The 25588-nt window shown below is 36.0% G+C and overlaps 1 protein-coding gene across 5 annotated transcripts in view; it reads left to right on the forward strand.

The window, feature by feature from the left end:
- The window catches only part of CNOT6L (CCR4-NOT transcription complex subunit 6 like), a 113080-nt gene that overhangs the window by 47289 nt on the left and 40203 nt on the right, over positions 1–25588 (forward strand). For 4 of the 5 annotated variants that reach the window (XM_070458261.1, XM_020894694.2, XM_070458259.1 and 1 more), the window contains exons 3-5: positions 2193–2379; positions 4071–4156; positions 17993–18082. In XM_070458261.1, the coding sequence (XP_070314362.1) occupies positions 2193–2379; positions 4071–4156; positions 17993–18082 (363 nt within the window). The remainder of the gene's footprint in view (positions 1–2192; positions 2380–4070; positions 4157–17992; positions 18083–25588) is intronic. The other variant, XM_070458262.1, reaches the window with a different exon arrangement.

The raw sequence follows: 25588 nt of genomic DNA on the forward strand, positions 1-25588 counted from the left end.
AAAAGGTGTAAAAACTAGTGAAATTCAAATAAAGTCTGTAATAAAGTAGCAATCTTAGTTTCCTAGTTTTGACAAATGTTGTTATTTTGGGGGCTTCCCTGGTGGCTCAGATGGTAAACAATCTACCTGCAATCCAGGAGACCCAGGTTCCATCCCTGGGTCAAGAAGATCTCCTGGAAAAGGGAACTGACTCCAGTGTTCTGGCCTGGAGAATTCCATGGACAGAGGAGCCTGGTGGGCTATAGCCAGTGGGGTCACAAAAAAGGTGGACGTGACTGAGTAACTAATTCTTTCACTTAACAGGCTTGCCTGGTGGCTCAGATGGTAAAGAACCTGCCTGCAATGCAGGAGACCCGGGTTCTGTCCCTTTAGTTGCTAAGTTGTGTTTGACTCTTTGTGACCCCATGGACTGCCAGGCTTTTCCCAGGTAGGGATTTCCCAGACAAGAATACTGGAATGGGTTGCCGTTTCCTCCTTCAGGGGATCTTCTCCACCCAGGGATTGAACCTGGTCTCCTACATTGGCAGGCATGTTCTTTACTGCTGAGCCACTAGGAAACCTTTTAAAAATATACAGTGGTAATATAATATGCTAGTAGTAGGGAAGACTGGCTGAGGGGTATATAGGAACTGTGTTGTCTTGGTAACTTTTCTGTAAATCTAAAGTTATTACAAAGTAAAAAATTTATTAAAAATAAAAGTGTAAGTACAGTGTTTCTATTATGAATCAATATAATACAGACTATATAGAGAATGTAATTTTTTCCCCAGTAGGCTTTCATTGGAAGAGTTAAACCCACATTAGAGTATAGCAGGAATTATGTGTATCTTCGATAAAAGGTAACTGGGTGGATAGGTGATTGGTAATTTTAAAATAATGAATATGATCAAATCCTACTAGGTTAACCCAGGACTTCCCAACTTGGCACTGTTGACACTTCCGGCTAGACAGTTCTTTGTGGCTGGAAGTGGGTGTGTGCACGTCGATGTTCAGCAGCATTCCTCGCCTCTACCCACTAGGTAGTGGTAGCACTCCTCTGGTTTTGACAACCTAAAATGTTTCCAGATTGCCAGGGTCCCAGTGTTGTCTCTGGTTGATAATCCCTTGGTTACCCCTAGGTAAAAACTTAAATGTTTTATTTACTAGAACCTCTTTCACTTGAAAACTTTGTTTCCTGTTAAAGTGCAAAATCCTAGTTAATACTTTAAGCCTGATTATAGACAAGGTCAAGGAACCTGTGGTAGAAAGAACCCTGGACAGAGGATCTAAACTAACGTCTACCGCTTGATAGCCATACGAAAAGCAGCACTTCCCTGTTAGATTGTTTTGCCCTCTGTACCTTCCACTGCTCTCTAATCAAAATCTTTACCATTTTACTGTGGGAAAAAGGTTTTAAAGTCTCTTCATATAAGTTCATTGTTAAGATAATATCACATTTTACAGAAGTTGAAACTCTGTGATTTGCTTAGGCTTAATACGGCTAACAAATGGTAGAAATTAGGACTCTGAACCAAGTCTTCCGACTTTTTCCAGTATGTGTTCTACCATAGCTGTCAGATGCTGACTCATTGGTAAAGCTTAATGTGTGACTATTTCCTGGAGTGTGTTGCACTTAATGCAGAATCTTAAACCAGATTTATTAATGTATAATTGAAATATGAGAAAGCTGGGGAAGATATCTCCTTTGGGAGTAAAATGATTTTCCTGATGGCTAATCCAAAATTGGTTGTAAATCATAGCAGTTACTCTTGTCTATTTAAAGTTTGTAGAATAATTCAGACCCTAGGTATAGATAAGCCTTGTACTGTTAATTTTCATGAAGTATGTGAGAAATGCTTTGTTAGTACCATGACTTAAATTCACGACCATTCTACTGCAAAAGCTCAGGTCAGCCCCATACTTTTGTTCTTGAGACATGTGATCACCCTCAATCCAAAGGTCTTCTCATTATGTTGCATCTTATTTTAATACATTGTAGATTTGCGAGAAAAAATGGTTGTCAGACAAAAGTTGCATGGAATTAAAGAAGGACCAGTTGTGTTTGGAAGCAGTCAAAAGCATTTAATGCAAAATTAAGATGTCACAGTCAGAGTACCTGTGTGCGTGTGCGGGCTTTCCTCCCATTTCCTGGTGCTTGTGGCGCAGGCTCTGCCTTGGCCCGAGGTTTAATGAGTCCGTGCCTTGCCTTTTAGGTAGAGTGCGGAGCCTAAGCACGTCACTTTGGTCCCTGACACACTTGACGGCGCTGCACCTGAATGACAATTACCTTAGTCGCATTCCACCTGATATCGCCAAGCTCCACAATCTGGTTTACCTGGATCTGTCATCCAATAAACTCAGAAGTTTACCAGCAGAACTAGGAAACATGGTGTCTCTCAGGTGAGGAAATATGGATGTGACTCACTATATAAAATTGTGAATGTACCAAATACAAATATTATGGGAGGTTACTCATCTCATAGTCAGTAGGCTTCCCATATGTATGTGAAGATTAAATGATATAAATTGTCTAAGCACAGTACTTGAGTTGGCCTCCATGGAATGTTTCTTTTCCTTCCTTCCTTCAAATTTGAAGTTTTCTGGCTGGAAATGTGCATGTATTACCAGTTTCTTTTGACAGACTTGAGGTGGGATAGGGCTGAAATACTTTATTCTTGCTTTGCACTCAGGTGACAAATCTCAGCAGAATTATTTGGGGCTAGACTAGTCTAGACTAATCAGAAATAATTGGGAAAATATAATTTGCTGGTTAGTAAAGCTTTTAGGAACATATTTTACAACCAAGGTATACTTACACATTACAACTCCTTAAGAAAACCTTAAAAACGTGTTAATAAATGGATTTATTTCTAGTCTTTCAGGATTCTTTAAGAAACCCTGGTGGGTCAGATGGAATCTCCCTGCAATGTGGGAGACCTGGATTTGATTCTTGGGTCAGGAAGATCCCCTGGAGAAGGGCATGGCAACCAACTTCAGTATTCCTTGCTGGATAATTCCACGGCTGAAGAGTCTCGTGGGCTACAGTCCATGGGGATCTCAAAGAATTGGACACAATTGAATGACTAACACAAACAAAAACAGGATTCTTTAAGAATGTCTTCATAGGAGAAAATTTTATAGGCATCTTGAGACCTTGTATGTGTTGTGCTTAGTCACTCAGTTGTGTCTGACTCTGTGACTCCATGGATTGTAACCTGCCAGGTTCCTCTGTCCATAGAATTCTCTGGGCGAGAATACTGGAATGGATTGCTTTTTCCTCCTCCAGGGGAGCTTTCCGACCCAGGAATTGAACCCACGTCTCCTATGTCTCCTGCATTGCAGATGGATTCTTTACCCATTGAGGCATGGGGGAACCAATGAAAAACAAGGACTGCTTTCCTGCCTTTTTACTGCTGAGTATTAATGTTAAAAAATTGCTATCATATGTTTAAATTTAAACATTTAATATTTAAAAATCTTGTTCTTCACCATTCCTTTACTATATGTTTTTGTTATTTTTTTATACCTAGGTGTTTGATTTTATACCTTTTAGTCATTTTCTCTATAATCTGCCCCAAATTTCACAGTCATAAATTCAGATCTTCATGTATGCTGTCCTTTTTGTACTATCCTGTGCTTTATTTTTAATGTTTATATTCTCTGTCAGTGATTGTTGTATCTTGAAGTGATTGTAGTTGTAATGCTATAAAATTTGAATGGGTTACTGGCTACTGAAGTAAATCCTGAAGTTTATTTAAAAAAAAAAAATTTTTTTTTTTCTATGATTGAGGCTAGGTTCGAGGATATCTGCTGTCTGCCTCTCTTGATTTGTATCTGAGAGGAATTTGGGTGAGCGAGCAAAGGGAGTGAATTTGAGAGTGATATACAATTCCTGTACCTTTAATTTGTAGATTCATAGAAACACTGTCAATAAATCTGGTAGTTACAACATTTTGGGATGAATACAGAAAAATATCCCTTGATTGTAGATATCACTCATGGTATCTTAAAAGGCAGGTTAAGAACAGCAACTGTGGGTGTGTTAATAAAGTTTGATATATTAAAAGTTTTTTTTTTTTCCTTTAAAACAGGGAATTGCTTTTAAATAACAATCTGTTACGGGTTTTGCCTTATGAACTTGGTCGGCTCTTCCAGCTACAAACTCTAGGTTTGAAAGGTGAGTGATTTTTTCTTTTTTAAATGATAGCATTGACACTCAGTAATGAAGCCTTCTTAGCCTTTTAAAGGCCATTTGGGTTAAAATTAGGTCAGGTTTTAGTATAATTTTGAGAATATAACTGTATGTTCCTCTTAAGAGAAAAGTGATTCTTCTGTATCAAATTGAGCTTCAGGATTTCAACAAGTGCCCATCATTTTAACAAGCTTGTATGGAGGAAAAATTTTTTAATTTTATTTTTAATTTTCTGTAAACCTCTGAATTTTCTTAAAGGAGATATTTTAAGTTAACTCTTAGCACTGTAGTTTTTTTTCCCATTTAAAAAAATTTAAAAAGAGTGATGTAACATAATAAACTATAACCTCCGTCAGAATGTCTGATTTTGATAGAGTAGATAGCATTAACATATTATATAAGGGAAAAGCATAACAGTAAAAATGAGCTACAGATAGTAAGTGTAGTTGTTTGTATATAAGCATATTAATCCATCCTCTGATAGTATCATCTCAGTTTGGGATGAAATTCATACTCAAATCACATAAATACTTGTTTTGTATATTTTTCTCTTACAGTGTAGCATAGGAAGAAGGGCTTATTTTGAATGCAGAGGGCTTATTTTAAATGCAGATTTACTGTATTGGTTAAGCATTTTTTGTGCTAATAAGGAGTGAACATTAATCAAAGCCTTATAAAATATACACTTTTGTATGTTTTATTTTCCTTCTTCAAAGACTACTAAGTCTCATGAACATGTTCTGTTTGTGTTTGCTTAAGTCATACAATGGAGCATTAAGAAAGAAGCTCAAATAAGAGTGGTAGGATTGCTGACATTTGTTGGAATGAATGAAATGACAAAAGTGGTATTAGGTTTCCTTATACAATTAAACCTTTGTAAATTGGGTCATTATATGAATGATCTAACTTGTGATTTTAGTTTCTTTGTAGGATTTTACCTTTTTTTTTTTTAATGTATGAAATAAACAGACAGGGGGATACTTATCATCTAAAATATTTTCTTGAGGATTCACCCAAGGTGTTTGAAATTTAACTGTTGAGACAGTTAAATTTCACCTTATTCTCTATATGTTAAATCTTATTCTTATAGTTGAAACAATTATCCAGCTAGAGTTGGAGTGGGGGCTTCTGTTCCTTTCTTTCTTTTAATAAGAATGAATGGTTATCACTTTGTATAGTCTTAGATTTCATGAAATATGGGACTCACAACTTCATACTGATGATAATAATTGTATATTTTTTGTCTCCAAGGATAACTATTGTTTCTTACTTTCAAGATCAATAAGAGCTGTTTTCCTCCTTCTCATATTGATGGAGAGCATGATAATGACAAATGAATAATTTGCTCTTGAACCCAGTTGGACTTACCCTTTATACTGTGTAACATTCCTGAAAAAGCAAATATTGTATATCTTCTGTTTCACAACTCTATTCCATGTTATCTCATGTAGTGACGTGTTCGCAGAAAATTTATACTTTGTATCAATTGAATGAATCATCTTGAATACCTATTGTCTCCTTAGTCCTTCATTCTTTTTTATTGGTTAAAATGTTAGTTTTCCAAACTATAATCTTTGGTTGGCCTTTGATTTTAGAGTTTTGTCTGCTGATGATTCACATTTGTTAAAATCTCCCTTTAGACTTTCAAGTCAGGCACCAGTTCTGCTTTACTAGATGCAGCTTAGTTATCTCTGTGCTCTGGAATAAATTCCTTTTCGGTAAACTTCAGTTTGTTCTATGGTAAATGCCTGTATGCAGCCCTTTTCTCTTCTGTGAAGATTTGTTTTTCTGGCAGAGCTATTCTATGTTCAGGTAATCAGTTTGGAAGAGTAAGGACCTTTTAGAAGTGAAAGAAAGTCAGAGCCCTTCCAACCTTCTTTCATAACTTTAAGATGGTAAAAACAGGGTTGGTTTTATGAAGGAATTGAAGGAATAAAGTGTCGCTAATGAATGGTAGCTGTATATTCTTAGGGAGGTAAAACTTGAAATAATCATCAGTTTTAATAACCACATAGTGGTATTTTGTGTCTAAAAAAGGGGGAGGGAGTAGAATGGAGCATTTAAAATAGTGTTGTGATATATTTAAAAGAAACAATGAAAATGGATTGCCTCTGAGATTCCCTTTTGTCTTCAAACTAGAAAAAGGAGTGCCTTTCTTCCATTTCCTGTTTTCCTCTGAAACATAGATACTGACATTTTGATAATGATTTTGATCATCCTGGCTCACCAAGTTAATTTTTAGAAATTCTATTTTGAGACTTGAGGAGTATGAGTGGTGGGTTGGGTATTTTGGGAGTTAGGATACGAAGAAGGCCAATTTAAAAACTGCATACATGGCCAGTCCAGTAAGCTGGAAATGTTCTGTTAAGTCGCTTAAAAGACAAATTCAAACTCTGTTAGTTTTATGAAAGAAAAGGTGTAAGTTTTAAATAATTTGAAATTCATGTCCTACGGTAAAGCAATACTTTCTCTGATATAGGGGCCAAAGAGTTCCTCAAGCATTAAACATTCATGTCCCCAATAATAAAAAATTTATGACTTCAATAACTGTGAAAATTTCTACCTTTCTCCTACGAATTGCCTATCTCCCTTAAAATAAAAAGGAGTGTGACAGTGAAAATTCTTTTACTATGCGAACTTTTAAATTCACTAAATATAATATAGAAAGAGTAACATTTTAAAGAAAATAATAAAATGAATAACTACATACCCATTTATCTAACATTCTCAGTACCTTTTTAAAAGTAGCATTTTAAAAATCCAGTTGTCACTTATATAGGAGGCAAGGTACTTCTGTATTATCTAATGAGCATTTGTAAATCAATAAGTGAACGATAGTCTATCAGAGAGCATTGTTCAGTCGCTAAGTAGTGTCTGACTCTTTGTGACTCCATGAACTGCAGCACACCTGGCTTCCCTGTCCTTCACTATCTCCTAGGGTTTGCTCATACTCATGACAATTGAGTCAGAGATGCCATCCAACCATATCATCCCCTGTCACCCTCTTCACCTCTTGCCCTCAATCTCTCCCAGCACCAGAGTCTTTTCCAATGAGTCGGTTCTTCACAACAGATGGCCGAAGTTTTGGAGCTTCAACATCAGTCCTTCCAATGTATTCAGGGTTGATTTCCTTTAGGATTGACTGGTTTGATCTCCTTGGTGTCCAAGGGACTCTCAAGGGTCTTCTCTAGCACCACAATTCAAAAGCATCAATTCTTTGGTGCTCAGCCTTCTTTATGGTCAAGCTCTCACAAACATACATGACTATTGGAAAAATCATAGCTTTGACTATAGGGACCTTTGTTGGCAAAATGATGTCTCTTGGTTTTTTTTTTTTTTTTTTCCTTTTCTTTTTTTGTCTTGGCTTTTAAATACGCTGTTTGTCATAACTTTTCTTTCAGGGAGCATCTTTTAATTTTGTGGCTGCAGTCACTGTCTGCAGTGATTTTGGAGCCCAAGAAAATAAAATTTGTCACTGTTCTTACTTTTTCCCCATCTGTTTGCCAGGAAGTAATGAGACCAGATGCCATGATCTTAGTTTTCTGAGTGTTGAGTTTTAAGTCAGCTTTGTCACTCTCCTCTTTCACTTTCATCAAGAGGCTCTTCAGTTCCTCTTCACTTTGTGCCATTGGAATGGTATTGTCTGCATGTCTGAGATTGTTGATATTTCTCTGAGCAATCTTGCTTCCAGCTTGTGAGTCTTCTAGCCCGACATTTCCCATGAAGTACTCTGCATATAAGTTAAATAAGCAGGATGACAATATACAACCTTGACATACTCCTTCCCTAATTTTGAACCAGTCTGTTGTTTCATGTCTGGTTCTAACTTTTGCTTCTTGTCCTGTATACAGGTTTCTCAGGAGACAGGTGAGGTGGTGGTATTCCCATGTCTTTACAAGTTTTCCACAGTTTCTTGTGATCCACACAAAGATTTTAGTGTACTCAGTGAAACAGAAGTAGATTTTTTTTGGCATTCCCTTGCATTTTCTAGGAATGTTGGTAATTTGATCTCTGGTTCCTCTGCCTTTTCTAAATCAAGATGATACATCTGGAAATTCATGGTTCACGTACTGTTGAAGCCTAGCTTGAAGGATTTGAGCATGACCTTGCTAGCATGTGAAATGAGTTCAGTTATATGGTAGTTTGAAAAAGCTAAGTTAGCCAATTATTGTTTCATGGATAGTGGTAGAAGACATGAGACTCTTGGGTCAGAGACAAAGAACATTATCATTCAAGCTACCAGATGGGCCCAGACACACGTTGTGTACACACAGTTTGCATTGCAGTTGAGTAATCCAAGTCCAAAGGTCCAGCACTTTGCAAGCAAGCAACAAATATTATAGCTAACTACATAAATCTAGTCCTGCTTCCCCAGAGGTGCAAAGAGTTACATGGACTTAGTACTCTGGCTGCCTTGACCTATTTATTAATAGTTGCCTATTTAGCTACAGAACCCGCTCCGTATCATGAGACAGATAAACCTCAGAATCAGTTACACTCTCGAAGAATGAGGAAGGAAACACAGGGACACTGATGGACTGCTTTTCCCAACAATTTTTTAAGAGATTTTTCTTGTATGTTGATGAATAAGATAGACCTGTATTTTACTGTTCTTATTTAATTTTCTCAAAGAGTTTGGATAGTATGCAATTAATCCATTTCTTGAAATTTTTGTGGAACAAGGCTATAAAACTATCATTGCCTGGTAAAACACCATCACCTCAATGTATTTCTGGTTATAAGAACTGTCAAGTTGTCCTAATTGTTCATGAGTCAGTTTTGCTGGACCATATCTGTAATATTGACATTTTTTAGCTTTTTAAAGTTATCAGATTTGTTTGCATGGAAGTGTTCATGATATTCTCTGGATATATTTTTAAGCTCTGTCTATATTACCCCTTTCTTCATTAGTAAGATTATTTGTGCCTTTTTTTCTAATTTATTTCCCCAGGGGTTTGTCAGTTATGTTCTTTTCAGTGAATCAGTGTTGCCTTTTATTTTTTAAAAACTCGTTTGTTTCTGTTTTTCTTTATTCTGTTGTTCCATTTATCAATATTACACTTTTTTTCCTTTGTAAGTTGGATATATGGCTTATTCATACTTAGATTTCCTTCTTTGAAAATAAATAAAAGTATTTAAGATCATAACTTTTTTTTGTCAAGACTGTAAATTTACAGGGCAGTTTTCTGGCATCCCATGATTTTGATATGAAACATACTCATTGTTTTGGCCTAAGTATTATTATTATGTGTGCCTGCCAAGTCTCTTCAGTTGTGTCCAACTCTTTGTGACCCTATGGACTGTAGTGCTGCAGGCTCCACTGTCCATGGGATTCTCCAGGCAAGGATACTGGAGTGAGTAGCTATGCCCTCCTCCAGGGGGTCTTTCCAACTCAGGGATTGAACCTGTGTCTCTCATGTCCCCTGCATTGGCAGGAAGGTCCTTTACCATTTACGCTGCCTGGGAAGCTTTATTATTAATATAGGTTATCATATCTTCTTTGACTCCTCAGTTATTTAAAATTTCCATGGATGTGTGACTTTAGATTAGCTTTCTTTTATTGTTAGCTTTAAACTTAATTGCATTATAGGCAGTTAAGGTAGCCTGTATGAATCAGTTCTTTTACATCTATTCTTGCTTTGTGGCCTTGTATGTGATCAATTTTTATAAATGTTTTACTGTATCTGATAAGAGTATTGTTTCTCTAATTGTTAGGTAAGCATCTATATGTATTTCTACATTACATCAAATTTGTTGGTGTTCCTCAGATTTTCTGTATCTTTATAAATTTTTGGCTGTTTGCTTTTTGAATATTTTAAGTTGTATATGCTAACATTTCCATTTAAATTCTGGATTTGTTCAATTTCCCCATGTAGTTTTGTCAGCCTTTGCTTTATAGCCTTTGAGATTATTTTGTTAGGTATACCATCTATGCCTGTATATTTCTCTTGTTGTTCAGTTGTTAAGTCGTGTCTGACTTTTTACGACCCCATAGACTGTAGCATGCCAGCTTTCCCTCTTTCTCACTATTTTCCAGAGTTTGCTCAAATTCATATCCATTGAATCAGTGATGCTATCCAGCCACCTCATTCTCTATCTCTGTCTTCTCCTTTTGCCTTCAATCTTTCCCAGCATCAGGGTCTTTTCCAGTGAGTTGGTTGTTCACATCAGGTGGCCAAAGTATTGTCTACCTTCAGGTAAATTAAACCTGATATTAGGTTGTGAGCCTTTTGTTAGTATTTTTATCTTATAGTCTTTGTTGTCTAATATAATAGCTATGCGTATTTTTATCTTATAGTCTTTGTTATCTAATATAATAGCTATGCAGATTTTCTTTTGGAAATTGTTTGAATGTGTCTTTTTTCATTTGTTTACTTTCAGTCTTTCTGTGTACTTATGCTTAGATGTCTCTTACAAATAGTATATAATTGGTCTTTGTTCTTAATCTAGTCTGACTTCTTTTGTTTTTACTGTGTGAGTTCAGACCAGTTGCCTTAACTCTATTCCAGTTGTTGATATTCTTGTATTGTTGCCCTCCTACTTTTTGATCCCATTCTTTGTGTGATTTTTCTCTTTTTGCCTTTCTAAAAACAAATTCCCTCCCTCCCCCTTCTTCATTCCTCAACCTGTATACTTCTGTCGGTTTGAGATTTGTACGTTTTATTTCTGGATTCTTAGTGGTCACTCTTGAAATTGTATCTTGAATATATTTTTGAAAAAATTAAATTTTTGTCAACTTTTTACTAAACTATTTGCATGGAGTGAAAATGACCTCTGTTGACAGACATTCACACTTGGTAAACGTTAACAGATGTATGCAGTTGCATAACCACCAGTACAGTTGAGAGATAAGATTGTTCTGTTATCCTCCAGAATTCATTTGTGTTCGTTGAAGTCAACACCTTCTCCTACTATCAGCCCTTGGCAAGTACTTTTCCAGAAATGTCATGTATGGAAACATAGTGTGTAAACTTCTGAGTCAGGATTCTTTCATTTAGCTTCATGTATTTGAGGTTCATCAGTGTTGTGTATTTTGATAGTGCATTCTCTTGCTGAGTAGTAACTGACTGTGTGGATATACTGCTAAATTTTATTTGTTCACAAGTTGAAGGACATTTGGATTGTTTCCAGTTATGGTTGATTAGGGATAAAGGCACTGTAAACATTTGTATAGATTTCTGTGTGAAGTAAGTTTCTCTTTTCCTTGGGTAAATAGATAGGAGTGTAACTGCCAGGTGGTATGGTAAATGTATGTTAAACCTCATAAGAAACTGCCAGACTGTTTATCTGGCTGATAATGGAGCATAGTGGATTTTTCATTTTGTATTCCTGCCAAATGTATGAGAGGGTTTTATTTGGCCGTGCCTTCTTGTCAGCACTTTTTGGTATTATCAGTATGTTCTATTTTTTTTTCATCCTAGTAGGATATAGTAATATCTCATTGTGGTTTAAATTTGTCATTTCTCTGATGAGTAATTATGGCAACTTTTGCCTAATTGATATTTTCTAATCACTGAGATTTTGAGAGTTCATTTAATGTTCTGGATTCAAGTCCTTTTTAAAGTATGTTTTACAGATGTTTTCTCTAGTCTATCGCTTGTATGTTTATTTTCTCGATTAGAAACTTTAAAAAGCAATTTTCCATTTCACTGAAGTCCTGTTTATCACTTGTTTTCATCGATGGATTGTATTGGGTGTCATACCTAAGATGTATTATTTGCCTTATCCAAGTACGTGAAGATTTTCTTTTAGAAATTTTATAGTTAGGTTTAACATATAGGTCTGTGGTTTGTTTTGAGTTAATTTTTGTGTATATGGTGCAAAGTTTGTTCGTTTGCATATGCACACCCAGTCATTCCAGCTGTTCATTGACAAGGTTATACTTTCTACATGAGTTTTCTTGCAACTTTGACAAAGCTTATTAGACCCAAAGATGTGTGGATCTACTGTTAGATATATTATCCTGTCCACTGATCTATGCAAATACCAAAATACTGTAGCTTTATGATAAGCTCTGAGATTAAATAGTATGAGTTCTCTGTAGCTATTTTTCAAAATTGCATTGACACATCTAAATGCTTTGCATTTCCATGTAAGTTTTAGAATCAGCTTATAATTTTTGCAAAATATCATGCTGGAATTTTTATTAGAATTGTATTGAATATGTAGATCAGTTTGGAGGAAGAATAAATATCTTAATCTTGACACTTAATATTTAGTCTTCCAATCTATGAATACTGTGTACCTCTTCATTTATGCAAGTTTTCTTTATTCCTTCAATGTTTTGTAGTTTTCAGCATGCAGATCTTGCAAATATTTTGCTAGATTTATGTATTTTTGCTGGGTTTGCTGTTTATTTGATGTTATTGTAAATGGTGTTGCCTTTTAAATGTCCAGTTATTCACTGATATTTTATAGAATTAAAATGCAGTTTATTTAAATGTATACTGACCTTGTCCCTTGAAACATTTGTAAACTTATTACTTCTAGGAACTTTTACAACCTTTTACTCTGTGAATACAGATCTTCCATTTCTTTCTTTCTCTGTTTTTTTCTTGCTTTATCGCACTGCCAGGGACAGTGTTAAATAGGAATGGTGACACTGCAACACCCTTGCTGCGCTCTCAATCTTAGGGAGAAACAGTGTTCAGTCTTTCGTGGTGAATTATGTTATTAGTAGCTGCAGGTTTTCTGGTAGATGCTTTTTCAGGTTAAGTAAATTCCCCTTCTGTTACTTTGGGTTTTCCTTGTGGCTCAACTGGTCAAGAATCTGCCTGCAATGCAGGAGGCCTGGGTTTGATCCCTGGGCTGGAAAGATCCTCTGGAGAAGGGAAAGGCTACTCACTGCAGTATTCTGGCCTGGAGAATTCCACGGACTGTAGGGTCCATGGGGTGGTAAAGAGCTGGACATGACTTTCACTTTTCACTTTTCTATGACTTCACTTTTGCTGAGGATTTTTGTCATTAGTACAAGTTGAATTCAGTCAAATACTTTCTCTGCAAGTGTTGAGATGATCATGACTTTTTTCTTTATTTGCTGAATTACATTGGTGGTTTTTCAGTAATAATCAGCCTTCTATCAATAAATAGAACTTACCTTCTTGTCCCATTTTAAATACCACTTGACCATAATGTGTTCTGTTTTTAATATATTTTTGAAATAATGCATTGCTAGTATTTTGTTGAAGATGTATACATTTATGATAGTAAGACATTCTGTAGTATATTTTTTGCAATGCTTTTGTCTGGCTTGATACCAGGATACTGCTGACTTTGTAAATTGAATGGAAAAGTGTTACTCAGACATGTTGAATAGTTTCCATTTGTATTATTGCTTCCTTACCTTATGGGATGAATTTTCCAGTAAAAATATATGGGCCTGAAATTTTTTTTGTTGAAAAGTTTTTAACTACGAATTCAGTTTTTCATTAGTACAAGACATTGGGATTATCCTTGTCTCAGTGTAGCCACTTGTGTTCTCTTGGTTACTGTTTATAGGGTGTATCTCCTTCTGTAAAAGATTACTTCCAGTCTATCTTTGTCTTTATAGTGTGCCTTTTCTAGACAGCATATAAGTCTTGTTTTATTAGTCATTCTGCAGTTCTCTGCTTTTTAATCTGAGTTTAATCCACTTGTATCTAATGTGTTTGCTGATAAAGTAGGATTCATGTCAGTTATTTTGCTATTTGTTTTCTGTATGTGTTATGTTCTTTTTGTTCCACTGTTCCTCAATTAATGCCTTCTTTGTGCTAGATGGATATTTTCCAATACCAATTTAATTCCCTTGTTTCTTTTGCTGTATTATTTTGAGTTATTTTCTTAGTGATTACCTTAAGGATTACCATTAACATCTTGGTTTACAGTAATTTAATTTGGATTAGTAGCAATTTAATTTGAGTAATATAAACAAACATTGCATCTGTATCTCCATTCACTTCTCTTTTATGCTGCTATCATTACAAATATTTTTTTAAGTTGTGTGCCTGTCAACATAGATTTGTAATTATTGCTGTGTACAGTTATCTCTTATATTAGATAGGAGGGGAAAAGTTAGAAAATTAAATTTACTGTCTTTTATATGTTAGTGTGTGGAATACCTTTACTGGTGCTCTGATTTTCATATGGATTCAAGTTACTGTTCTGTTTTCTTTCAGTTCAGCTAACAGAATCTGTTTAGTATTTCCTGAGGGGTTAGTATGTTAGTGAGAAACTCAGGTTTTGTTTATTTGGGAATATCTTACTGTCCCCTTTATTTTTGAAGGATGTTTTTGCTGGATATAGAATTCCTGGTTATAGTTCTTTTTATTTTTCCTTTAGTACTCAGGATGTGTAATTCTACTGCCTTTCGGCTTCTATAGTTTCTGATGAGAAATCAGATGTTAATCTTATTTTGAGGCTCTGTACACCATGTGTCACTTCTATCTTAGATTCTTTGACTTTGCACAGTGTATTATAATTTGTCCAGGGCCTCTCTTACATTTTATTTTACTTGGAGTTTATTTGACTTCTTCTGTTAATGTTTTTCATTAAATTTGGGATGCTTTTGACCATTATTTCTTAAAGTTTTTTTCCTGTTCTTTTCTCTCCTCTTCTGGGATTCTCATTTTGTATAAGTTGGTATACTTGTTGTCTGATAGATCTCTGAGCTCTGTTAATTTTTTTCATTCTTTTTTCTTTCTTTTCCTCAGACTGTGTAATTTTAGATAACTTCTCTTCAAGGTCACAGATCTTTTCTTATGCCCGTCCGGTACTGCTCTTGAGCCCTTCTAGTGATTTTTTTTAAAAGTTTTATAATTTCTATTTTATTCCTTTTATAATTTCTGTTTATTTTTTGATATTCTTTATTTGGTGAGATGTTATTATCATACTTTAATTCTTTAGGCATGTTTTCTTCAGCTCTTTAAGCATATTAAAATAGTAGATTTCAAAGTCTTTTCTAGTAAATCCTTCGGTACAGTTTTTATTGTTCTTAGGGACAGTTTGTATTGATAGGTCTCTTCCCTGTGTTTGGACACACTCTCTTGTTTCTTTGTGTGTTTTGTAGGTTCTTTTGTTAAGAATTGGACGTTTAAAATAATGTGGCAACTTTGAAATTAGACTCTTTCCCCTTCCTGGGATTGTCTGTTGCTGCTGCTGCTTGTGTGTGTTGTTTGTTGCTTTAGTGACTTCTCAGAACTAATTTTGTATGCCCTATCATGTGTGGCCATTGAAGTCTTTATTCAGTTTATGGTCAGCTAATGCTTGGCCAGAGATTTTGATAAGTGCCTGTAACCAGCAAGTCTCCCACTCTTGCCCAAGTGGCTCAGTGTGTGTTTGGGGGCAAACAACCAGTAATCAGCCAGGAAGTTTATAATTCTGCCATGCCCTTCACTTCTTTCATTGCTTAACCTCAAGGTCAGACAGAGGTGAGCGCTTAGGCTGTTTTTAGGCTCTTTCCTAAACATGTGCATAGGTCTCCATATACATATTACCTTCTGGAGTCCCAGGAATATGTCAGAGCTTTTCAGAGCCCATATTTACATTTTATTTCCAAGCTTTTTCTTTTAAACCTTTTGGTTAGTCTGCTATTTGCTCCAGATGTTTCCTTGATCTTGGGCACCTACAACTTTAAGACATTATAACTTCCTCCCTCTCCTCCAGGAAGACGTCTCTTAACTCTCAGCAAGAGTCAGCTTCCAATCTCTTTACATATTGGAGCAGAAAACAAAGTACTGCTCTCTCTAGAGCTCCAATTTATTGTACATTAAGATTTCTTGTTCTAAGTCCCATATTTTTGTTGTCTTATGTTTACATCTTTTTGATGCTCAGTGGTGCATTCTGGGTAATTTCTTTGGATATAGTTTTCCTGTTCATTTGTTTTCTTTTCAGCTGCTATATTCTACTACCTAACTCATTCATCTCTGGAGAAGGAAATGGCTACCCACTCCAGTACTCTTGCCTGGAAATTCCCATGGATGGAGGAGCGTGGTAGGCCCATGGGGTTGCAAAGAGTCAGACACGACTGAGCAACTTCAACTCATTCATGGTGTCTTGTTTTGTTTTGTTTTTGTTGTTTTGGGGGCTTCCCTGGTGGCTTAGATGGTAAAGAACCAACCTTCAGTGCAGGAGACCTGGGTTCAGTCCCTGGGTCAGAAGGATCCCCTGTAGAAGGGAATGACAACCAGCTCCAGTGTTACTGCCTGGAGAATTCCGTGGATGGAGCAGCCTGGTGTGCCATAGTCCCTGGGGTCGCAAAGAACTGGACACAACTGAGCAACTAACGTACTAGGGCAGCCCCACACAGCATGTGGGATCTTAGTTCCCCAGCCAGGAATCTAACCTGTGCCCCTGCAGTGGAAGTGTGGATTCTGAACTACTGGACTCCCAGGAAAGTCCCTCATTCATGGTCCCCACGCCCCAGTAATTAGTTATGATTACGTGTTTGCGTGCACACTCAGTTGCTTCAGTTGTGTCCAACTCTGTGACCCTGTGGACCATAGCTGGCCAGGCTCTTCTGTCCATGGGATACTCCAGGCAAGAATACTGGAGTGGGTAGCTATACCCTCCTCCAGGGGATCTTCCCAACCTAGGGATTGAACTTGCATCTCCTGCATTGCAGGTGAATTCTTTAGCACTGAGCCACCGGGGAAGCCCAATTACATATAGTAAAATACCTAAATACTTAAGGATGCTGCTTGGCTAATTGTGACAAAAACACCCATCTGTGTAACCACTACCTAGCTCAAGATGTAGAACATTTCTATCAATCCAGGAAGTTTCCTTTCCCACTTAAAAGTCAGTTGGAAACAGCTAACCAGGTTTTCACCATGGTTGTATTGTTTTACACTTCCACCAGGATCCTGCAACTTTTGAGAGTTCCAGGTTCTCCACATTCTTTCTAATCACTTCATCCTGGTCAGTGTCATTTAATTTTAGATACTTGTGTTGGTGTGTGTTGTATTAAAGATTTTGTTTGTTTTAATAGTTAGAACCTTCATTTCTGGAAGTTGTACACTTTTTGTTTTTTCAAATCTGGTTACTATTTTTTTATGCTTGTCTTAACAAATGCTGTCTTTATTTCTTAAGAAAACATTTAGGCTGTTAACAGTAGCTAGTTTTGTTTTTAGTATTCTAATATCCAATGACCATTCCAATGATCACTGTCATTAAAAAAATTCTTATTTCCTTCTATATTTCACTAACTCATCTTGGTAATGATAAGTTTTCTTTTCACTTGAAGGATCTTCCTTTTCTCCATGTGTAATATAAATATTCTAACTAGGAAGACCCTCCTTTTCTATAGTATCACTCATTCTTTCTCACACAAAGGCTGTTTTTCTTTCATTTAGAATATTGTCTTCAAAGATACATGTGGAACTTATGGGGTTACTTCAGAGTGCCAATTTTTGTGATATTACTTCAGAATTGACCAAGATTAATATGTATATGTGTGTGTGTGTGTATGTATATGTGTGATTTTGACATACCCAAATTATAGATATGCAGAATAAACAGTGAAATCTGAAAGGGATCTTTTGAAGTTTTTCTTTATGACTATCTTACCAGAGTATTTTTTGTTTTATCTTATACAAACTTTATTCTCACTGAATTTACTTTTTTCTTAGAAAGGTAGATTCTATTCTTTAATTAGGAACTTTGAGGAAATGAAGTCACACCAGGATTTACAGGCAGAGTATTTAATTCATATGACTTCTTTCAATTTATTTAACAGACTGAGTACAGTAAAATTCACTTTAAAAAATTGGTGTTTTGTTTTATCGTGTATGTTTGTTTTGTCTTCCAGTTGTAACTCTTAACAGATTTTATTTTTCTTTTGTTTAGGCAATCCTTTATCACAGGATATTCTCAATTTATACCAGGACCCAGATGGAACCCGAAAGCTACTGAACTTCATGCTTGACAATCTTGCAGGTAAATGTTAATTACAAAGCAGTAAACTCTACAGATATTATTGTTAACTAAGTATCCCATGTTGCTTAAAAACATCTGATCAGGTTTTAAAACTATAATGCTCTTTACTCAGTACTTTATATTTACCAGGCAATATATTAGGAGCATTAGTTATGCTATCTTGTCAAATCTTTTAAGGAATCTAGGAGATAGGAATTTTTACTGGCATTCTGAGATCAAGAGAATAAAGTAATTGACTTAAATAGGTGGCTGGCTGATGTCAAAGCTGTGAACCCAAGATCTTCTTACTCTTAACCACAAAGATACATAGTTATCAGTTTGAATTGGATGCAGAATGCTCGGAACCCCCAGGTGGTGCACATTTTTCATGAATGAAATTATTTGTTTGATTCACTCACCTTTGTGGAAATTATGCCAGCAAGATTTTAATTAAGCACATCACATTTATCTGATTAATATAGTTGTATTCCAAATGAAAAATCTTTAATATAAGAAAGCTTTTAAGTATTTTGACTTAATTTTTTTTTTTTTTTGCTTAAACAAAATACAGGTAAAATAATGGAGATGCTGCTAAATTCAGGTGTTTTTCTTGAAATAATGCCTTTCTGAAATACAGAATCCTGAAACACTGCTCGAGAAATCTAGATTCAAGCATAGAGGCCGTCATCATAGTTTTTTTGCAGTACTCTTTTTTAATTCTGTCATGGAAGACACCCATCTACATATGCAAATTTTTTTAAAATAGTAAGATTTACAATAAGGGGAAATCAAATTAATGTTATTTAAAATTTTTTTGTCTACAAAGACAAAGCTGCTTGATGGAGACATCAAATTTATTAAAGAAGTCCTTTTAGTAAGAAGAATATGTGGCCATTTATGTTGTATACAAAGCATGTGTTTGTTATTTTTTTCTTTTGAAGTAGTATCTGTATTGTCTGTATGAATATAGCCTATTGACCCAGCCATATGGCATATGTGGTGTGTGTGTGTGATTTCTAAAGAGTTTTTCTTGTGTTTTAGATATAAGCTGTTAGTTGCTACATATGTTGCAAGTATCTTTGCCCATGCTCTTATTGCTTTTTCATTCTCTTAGTTTGTCTGTTGATGAACAGCAAAAGTTTAACATACAACTTTATTGATCTTTTTAGTATGATACTGCTTTTGTGTCCTCTTAAGAATTTTTCCCTACCTCAAGCTCATGGATGTTTCCTCCTGTGTTATTACCTAAAAGCTCTGTTTTTCATTTGCAACATTTAGAGCTGTAATCCTCCTGGAATTGATGTTTGTGTAACACAGGATTCAATTTTTATAGCTTTTCCATTTGTATATTAAATTAACTCATAGCCATTTATTGAAAAGGCCGTCCTTTCATTACTTTCTTGTGTCCTTTTGTCATGAACTATCAATGTTTGTATGGATCTATTTCTAGAACCTCTGTATTTTGTTATCTTCTGTTAGTCTTTATGGCAATATAAAGTTATTTATGGTAGCTTTGTAAAATGTTTTAAGATGCAGTAGAGTAAGTCTTCCCTCTTGATTTGATTATAAAGTCTTGGCTTATTTTGGCCCCATGCTTATTTTGCCTTATATTTTCATTAAAATTGCTAGAAACAGCCTTTCAAATTTCTCCACTCACCCAAGTGTAAGTGTAGGGATTTTTATTGGGGATGCAGTGGACTGTTGAGTAACACAGGTTTGAGCTGCACAGGTCCACTTAGATGCAGATTTCTTTTCAGTGAATAGTACTATAGGATCTAAATTTGGTTGAATCTGTGATGTGGAACAGAGGATACGAAGGGCTGTAAGGTATTATGTGAAGTTTTGACTGTGCAGGGGTCAGGGTTACTACCCTACCCCTGTTTTGTTCAAGAATCTACTGTAGGTTGCTTTGGAAAGAATCAGTATATTTGCAATACTGCATTTTCTTCTTTTTCTTTTTTTTTAACTTTTCAGTTTAGTTCAGTCACTTAGTCGTGTCTTATTCTTTGCGACCCGATGGACTGCAGCAAACCAGGCCTCCCTGTCCATCACCAGCTCCTGGAGTTTACTCAAACTCATGTCCATTGAGTCGGTGATGCCATCCAACCATCTCATCCTCTGTCGTCCTCTTCTCCTTCCACTTTCACTCTTTCTCAGCATCAGGGTCTTTTCACATGAGTCAGCCCTTTGCATCAGGTGACCAAAGTATTGGAGCTTCAGCTTCAGTATCAGTTCCTTCCGATGAATATTCAGGACTGATCTCCGTTAGGATGGGCTGGTTGGATCTCCTTGCAGTCCAAGGGACTCTCGAGTCTTCTCCAACACCACAGTTCAAAAGCATCAATTCTTCGGCACTCATCTTTCTTTGTAGTCAAACTCTCACATCCATACATGACTACTGGAAAAACCACAGCCTTGACAGGACAGACCTTTTTGGCAAAGGAATGTCTCTGCTTTTTATTTTGCTATCTTAGTTGGTCATAACTTTTCTTCCATTGAGTAAGGGTCTTTTAATTTCATGGCTGCAGTCCACCATCTGCAGTGATTTTGGAGCCCTCAAAAATAAAATCTGTCACTGTTTGCTCATCTATTTGTCATGATGTGATGGGCCCAGATGCCATGATCTTAGTTTTCTGAATGTTGAGTTTTAAGCCAACTTTTTCACTCTCCTCTTTCACTTTCATAAAGACGTGCTTTAGTTCTTCTTTGCTTTCTGTCATAAGGGTGATGTCATCTGCATATCTGAGGTTATTGATATTTCTTCTGGCAATCTTGATTCTAGCTTGTGCTTCATCCAGCCCAGCGTTTCTCATGATGGACTCTGCATATAAGTTAAATAAGCTGGGTGACAATATACAGCCTTGGTGTACTCCTTTTCCAATTTGGAACCAGTCTGTTGTTCCATGTCCACTTCTAACTGTTGGTTCCTGACCTACGTACAGATTTCTTAGGAGGCAGGTCAGGTGGTCTGGTATTCCCATCTCTTTCAGAATTTTCCATAGTCTGTTGTGATGCACACAGTCAAAGGCTTTGGCATAGTCAGTAAAGCAGAAGTAGATATTTTTCTGTAAGTCTTTTGCTTTTTTGATAATCCAACAGATGTTGGCAGTTTGATCTCTGGTTCCTCTGCCTTTTCTAAAACCAGCTTGAACATCTGGAAGTTCATGGTTCACGTACTGTTGAAGCCTGCCTTGGAGAATTTTGAGCATTACTTTTTTAGTGTGTGACATGAGTACAATTTTGTGGTAGTTTGGGCCTTCTTTGGCATTGCCTTTCTTAGGGATTGGAATGAAAACTGACCTTTTCCAGTCCTGTGGGCACTGCTGAGTTTTCCAAATTTGCTGGCATATTGAGTGCAGCACTTTCATAGCATCATCTTTTAGGATTTGAAATAGCTCAACTGGAATTCCATCACCTCCACTAGCTTTGTTCATAGTGATGCTTCCTAAGGTCTACTTGACTTCGCATTCCAGTATGTGTGTCTCTAGGTGAGTGATCACACCATTGTGGTTATCTGGGTCGTGAAGATCTTATTTCTATAGTTCTTCTATGTATTCTTGCCATCTCTTCTTAATATCTTCTGTTAGGTCCATACCATTTCTGTCCTTTATTGAGCCCTTCTTTGCATGAAATGTTCCCTTGGTATCTCTAATTTTCTTGAAGAGATCTCTAATCTTTCCCATTCTGTTGTTTTCCTCTATTTCTTTGCATTGATCACTGAGGAAGGCTTTCTTCTCTCTTCTTGCTATTCTTTGGAACTCGGCATTCAAATGGGTATATCTTTCCTTTTCTCCTTTGCTTTTCACTTCTCTTCTTTTCACCGCTATTTGTAAGGCCTCCTCATACAGCCATTTTACTTTTTTGAGTTTCTTTTTCTTGGGGATGGTCTTAATCCCTATCTCCTGTACAATGTCCTGAATCTCCGTCCATAGTTCATCAGGCACTCTATCAGATCTAATCCCTTGAATCTGTTTCTCACTTCCACTTTATAATCATAAAGGATTTGATTTAGGTCATACCTGAATGGTCTATTGGTTTTCCCTACTTTCTTCAATTTAAGTCTGAATTTGGCAATAAGGAGTTCATGGTCTTAGCCACAGTCAGCTCCTGGTCTTGTTTTTCCTGACTCTATAGAGCTTCTCCATCTTTGGCTGCAAAGAATATAATCAGTCTGATTTTGGTATTGACCATCTGGTGATGTCCATGTGTGGAGTTTTCTCTTGTGTTGGAAGAGGGTGTTTGCTATGACCACTGTGTTCTCTTGGCAGAACTCTATTAGCCTTTGTGCTGCTTCATTCCGTACTCCAAGGCCAAATTTGCCTGTTACTCCAGGTGTTTCTTGACTTCCTACTTTTGCATTCCAGTCCCCTATAATGAAAAGGACATCTTTTTGTGGTGTTTTTCTAGAAGGGCTTCTAGGTCTTCATAGAACCATTCAACTTCAGCTTCTTCAGCATTACTGGTTTGGGCATAGACTCGGATTACTGTGATACTGAATAGTTTGCCTTGGAAATGAAGAGAGGTCCTTCTGTTGTTTTTGAGATTGCATCCAAGTACTCCTTTTCGGACTCTTGCTGACTATGGTGGCTACTCCAATTCTTCTAAGGGATTCTTAGTATATATAATGGTCATCTGAGTTAAATTCACCCATTCCAGTCCATTTTAGTTTGCTAATTTCTAAAATGTTGACGTTCACTCTTGCCATCTCCTGTTTGACCACTTCCAATTTGCCTTGATTTTCACTTTTATTTGCATTTATTTTTTGCAGCCTCCCCTGCCCCCGACCATAAGTTTTTGTTTCTTCAGTTTCTTTTAAGATATCTTTTTCTTCTGTGCAATCTCCTCTTTTGGTTTAGGAACAATGTTCATTTTCAGTTCAACTCAGTCGTGTCCTACTCTTTGTGACCCCATGCACCACAGCATGCCTGGCCTCCCTGTCCATCACCAACTCCTGGAGTCTACTCAGATTCATCTCCATTGAGTTGGTGATGCCATCCAACTATATCATCCTCTGTTGTGCCCTTCTTCTCCCGCTTTCAATCTTTCCCAGCATCAGGGTCTTTTCCAATGAGTCAGCCCTTCTCATCAGGTGGCCAAAATATTGGAGTTTCAGCTTCAACATCAGTCCTTCCAATGAACACTCAGTACTGATCTCCATTAGGATGGGCTGGTTGGATCTCTTTGCAGCCCAAGGGACTCTCAAGAGTCTTCTCCATCACCACAGTTCAAAAGCATCAATTCTTCGGCACTCATCTTTCTTATAGTCCAACTCTCACATCCATACATGACTACTGGAAAAACCATTGCTTTGACTAGATGGACCTTTGTTGGCAAAGTAATGTCTCTGCTTTTTAATATGTTGTCTAGGTTGGTCATAACTTTCTTTTCAAGGAATGTTTGTTTTCAGTAAGGATCATATCAGTGCATCAAGGAGAGCTCATGTATGGGTTGATCCGACCATGAGCTCTGTAAGCCCTGCATTGCATCTTGTGGGCTTTGTTCACCTGATTGTGCCTAATGGCCAGAGAATCTATATTGAATCATTTCCATTCTGCATTACTCTCTGCATTTTTGAGCATGTGCAATAAAAATTCAGCACTGTGTCTAGTGCTGACCTTCTGTCTAGCCCCACTCTTTGGCCTGTGCACACCTACCAGCTCCACCACTGTGACGACGGAATGGCACACATTGCTTCTTAAAGTGACATTCTTCAGATCCATACTTGGTGGCTTTTTGAAAATTTATTTATCCTAATGGATACTGCTGATTTGTGGAGTACAGCTGAGGTTCGTATGTATATGTATTGATATTGGCCATCTTGCTGAACACTTGCTAAATACTTATTCAACCAGTTTGCTCAGCTCTTTTTAATCCTACTGCATTTTAATGTCAATTTATGCAGTCATATCATCTGCAAGTAATACTTTATTTTTTCTAATTGTTATATCTTTTGTTCTTTTTCTTACTTTATTACATTTCCTAAGACCAGTAAAATGCTAACTAAAAGTAATGATAATGGACATTATTATCTAATTTCATAATTTATTAGCTTTTAATAATTTACAATTAAGTATGATGTTTACTGTGGTTTTTATATAGATAACTTTAATGAGAGTAAGGAAATTTTTTTCTGGTCCTAGTTTGCTAGGAGAGTCTCTTATTTTTTAATATGAATAAATATTGAGTTATTCAAATGCTTTTTTCTACTTAGGTGAATATATAATTTTTGTCCTTTATTCTTTTAATTTGATAATTGCATTGATGGCTTTCCATATTACCACCTTTGTATTTCTGGGATAAGCCAAAGTAGATTGTAATATATTATTATCCTTTTTATATATTTCTGTTTCCATTTGCTAATATTTTACTTAGGACTTTTTGTGTGTTTGAGTGAGACTGGCCAATGATTTTTCTTGTCAAGTTTTGATATAAAGGTTATACTGGCCTCATGAAAGTTAATGGGGATTCATTTCCTCATTTCTTTTATTTGGATGAGTTTATTTAAGGTTGATTTTCTTTCTTAAATAGTTGGTAGAATACATCTGAGCCTGAGGTTTCTTTGTAGGAAGTTTGAATTACTGATTTAAGTTCTTTAATAACTATAGTGCTGTTCTGATTTTCCATTTCTCTTTCTGTCATTCTGAAAGTTTTGTTTTTTGGTAATTTGCATGTTTTATCTGAATCTACAAATTTGTTAACATACAGTTGTTCAGATATCAATATCTTTTATGATGTTTTCATGTCCATTTAATGTATCATGATATCTCTTTTCCATTCCAGATATAGTTGTTTGTGTTGCCTCTAATTATTTCATAAATAGTCTTGTCCAGGGATGTATCTATATTTTCTTTAACAAAAGAACCAATTTTTAGCTTTGCTGGTCATTCTACTATAAAATTTTTTTCACAGTAATTTTTTATCTTTATTTTTTCCTTTCTTTTGCTTTCTTTGGGTTTCATTTGCTACTTTTTCCTTAACTTTTTGTAACACCTGAATCATTCACTGATAGACTTCTCCCCCCTCTGATGTATTCATTAATGAATCTCCCTCTAACCATGACTGTTAGCTGCATCCTGCAAGTTTTAATCTGAATAATTTTTGTTATTGTTCAGTTCAGCATATTTTATAAAAGCTCTTATTTCTTCTTTGATGAGTCACCTAGATGTTTGTTTTTTATTTTTAGGGTTTTTTTTCTAGGTTTTTTTTGTCATTGATTCCTAGCATAATTCCATTGTGTTCAAAGAACATACTCTGATTCATTTAAATTATTAAAGTGTGTTATGTATAATATTACCCAGCACTTACTTAATTACTTTTTGTAAATGTTAAATATGTACTTAAAAAGAATGTGCATTCTGTAGTTGTTTGGCACAGCATTCTGTGTATATTAAAGTTTTATTAATTGTTTGACTGTGTTATATATACTTAATGATTACTTTTTTATTTACTACTGATAGAATGATATAAAAAATCTCCCACTTTGTAGATTTATTTCTTCTTGTAGTTCTTACAACTTCTAATTACATA

The sequence above is a fragment of the Odocoileus virginianus genome, chromosome 29, assembly GCF_023699985.2.
Source record: "Odocoileus virginianus isolate 20LAN1187 ecotype Illinois chromosome 29, Ovbor_1.2, whole genome shotgun sequence".
NCBI lineage: Eukaryota > Metazoa > Chordata > Mammalia > Artiodactyla > Cervidae > Odocoileus > Odocoileus virginianus.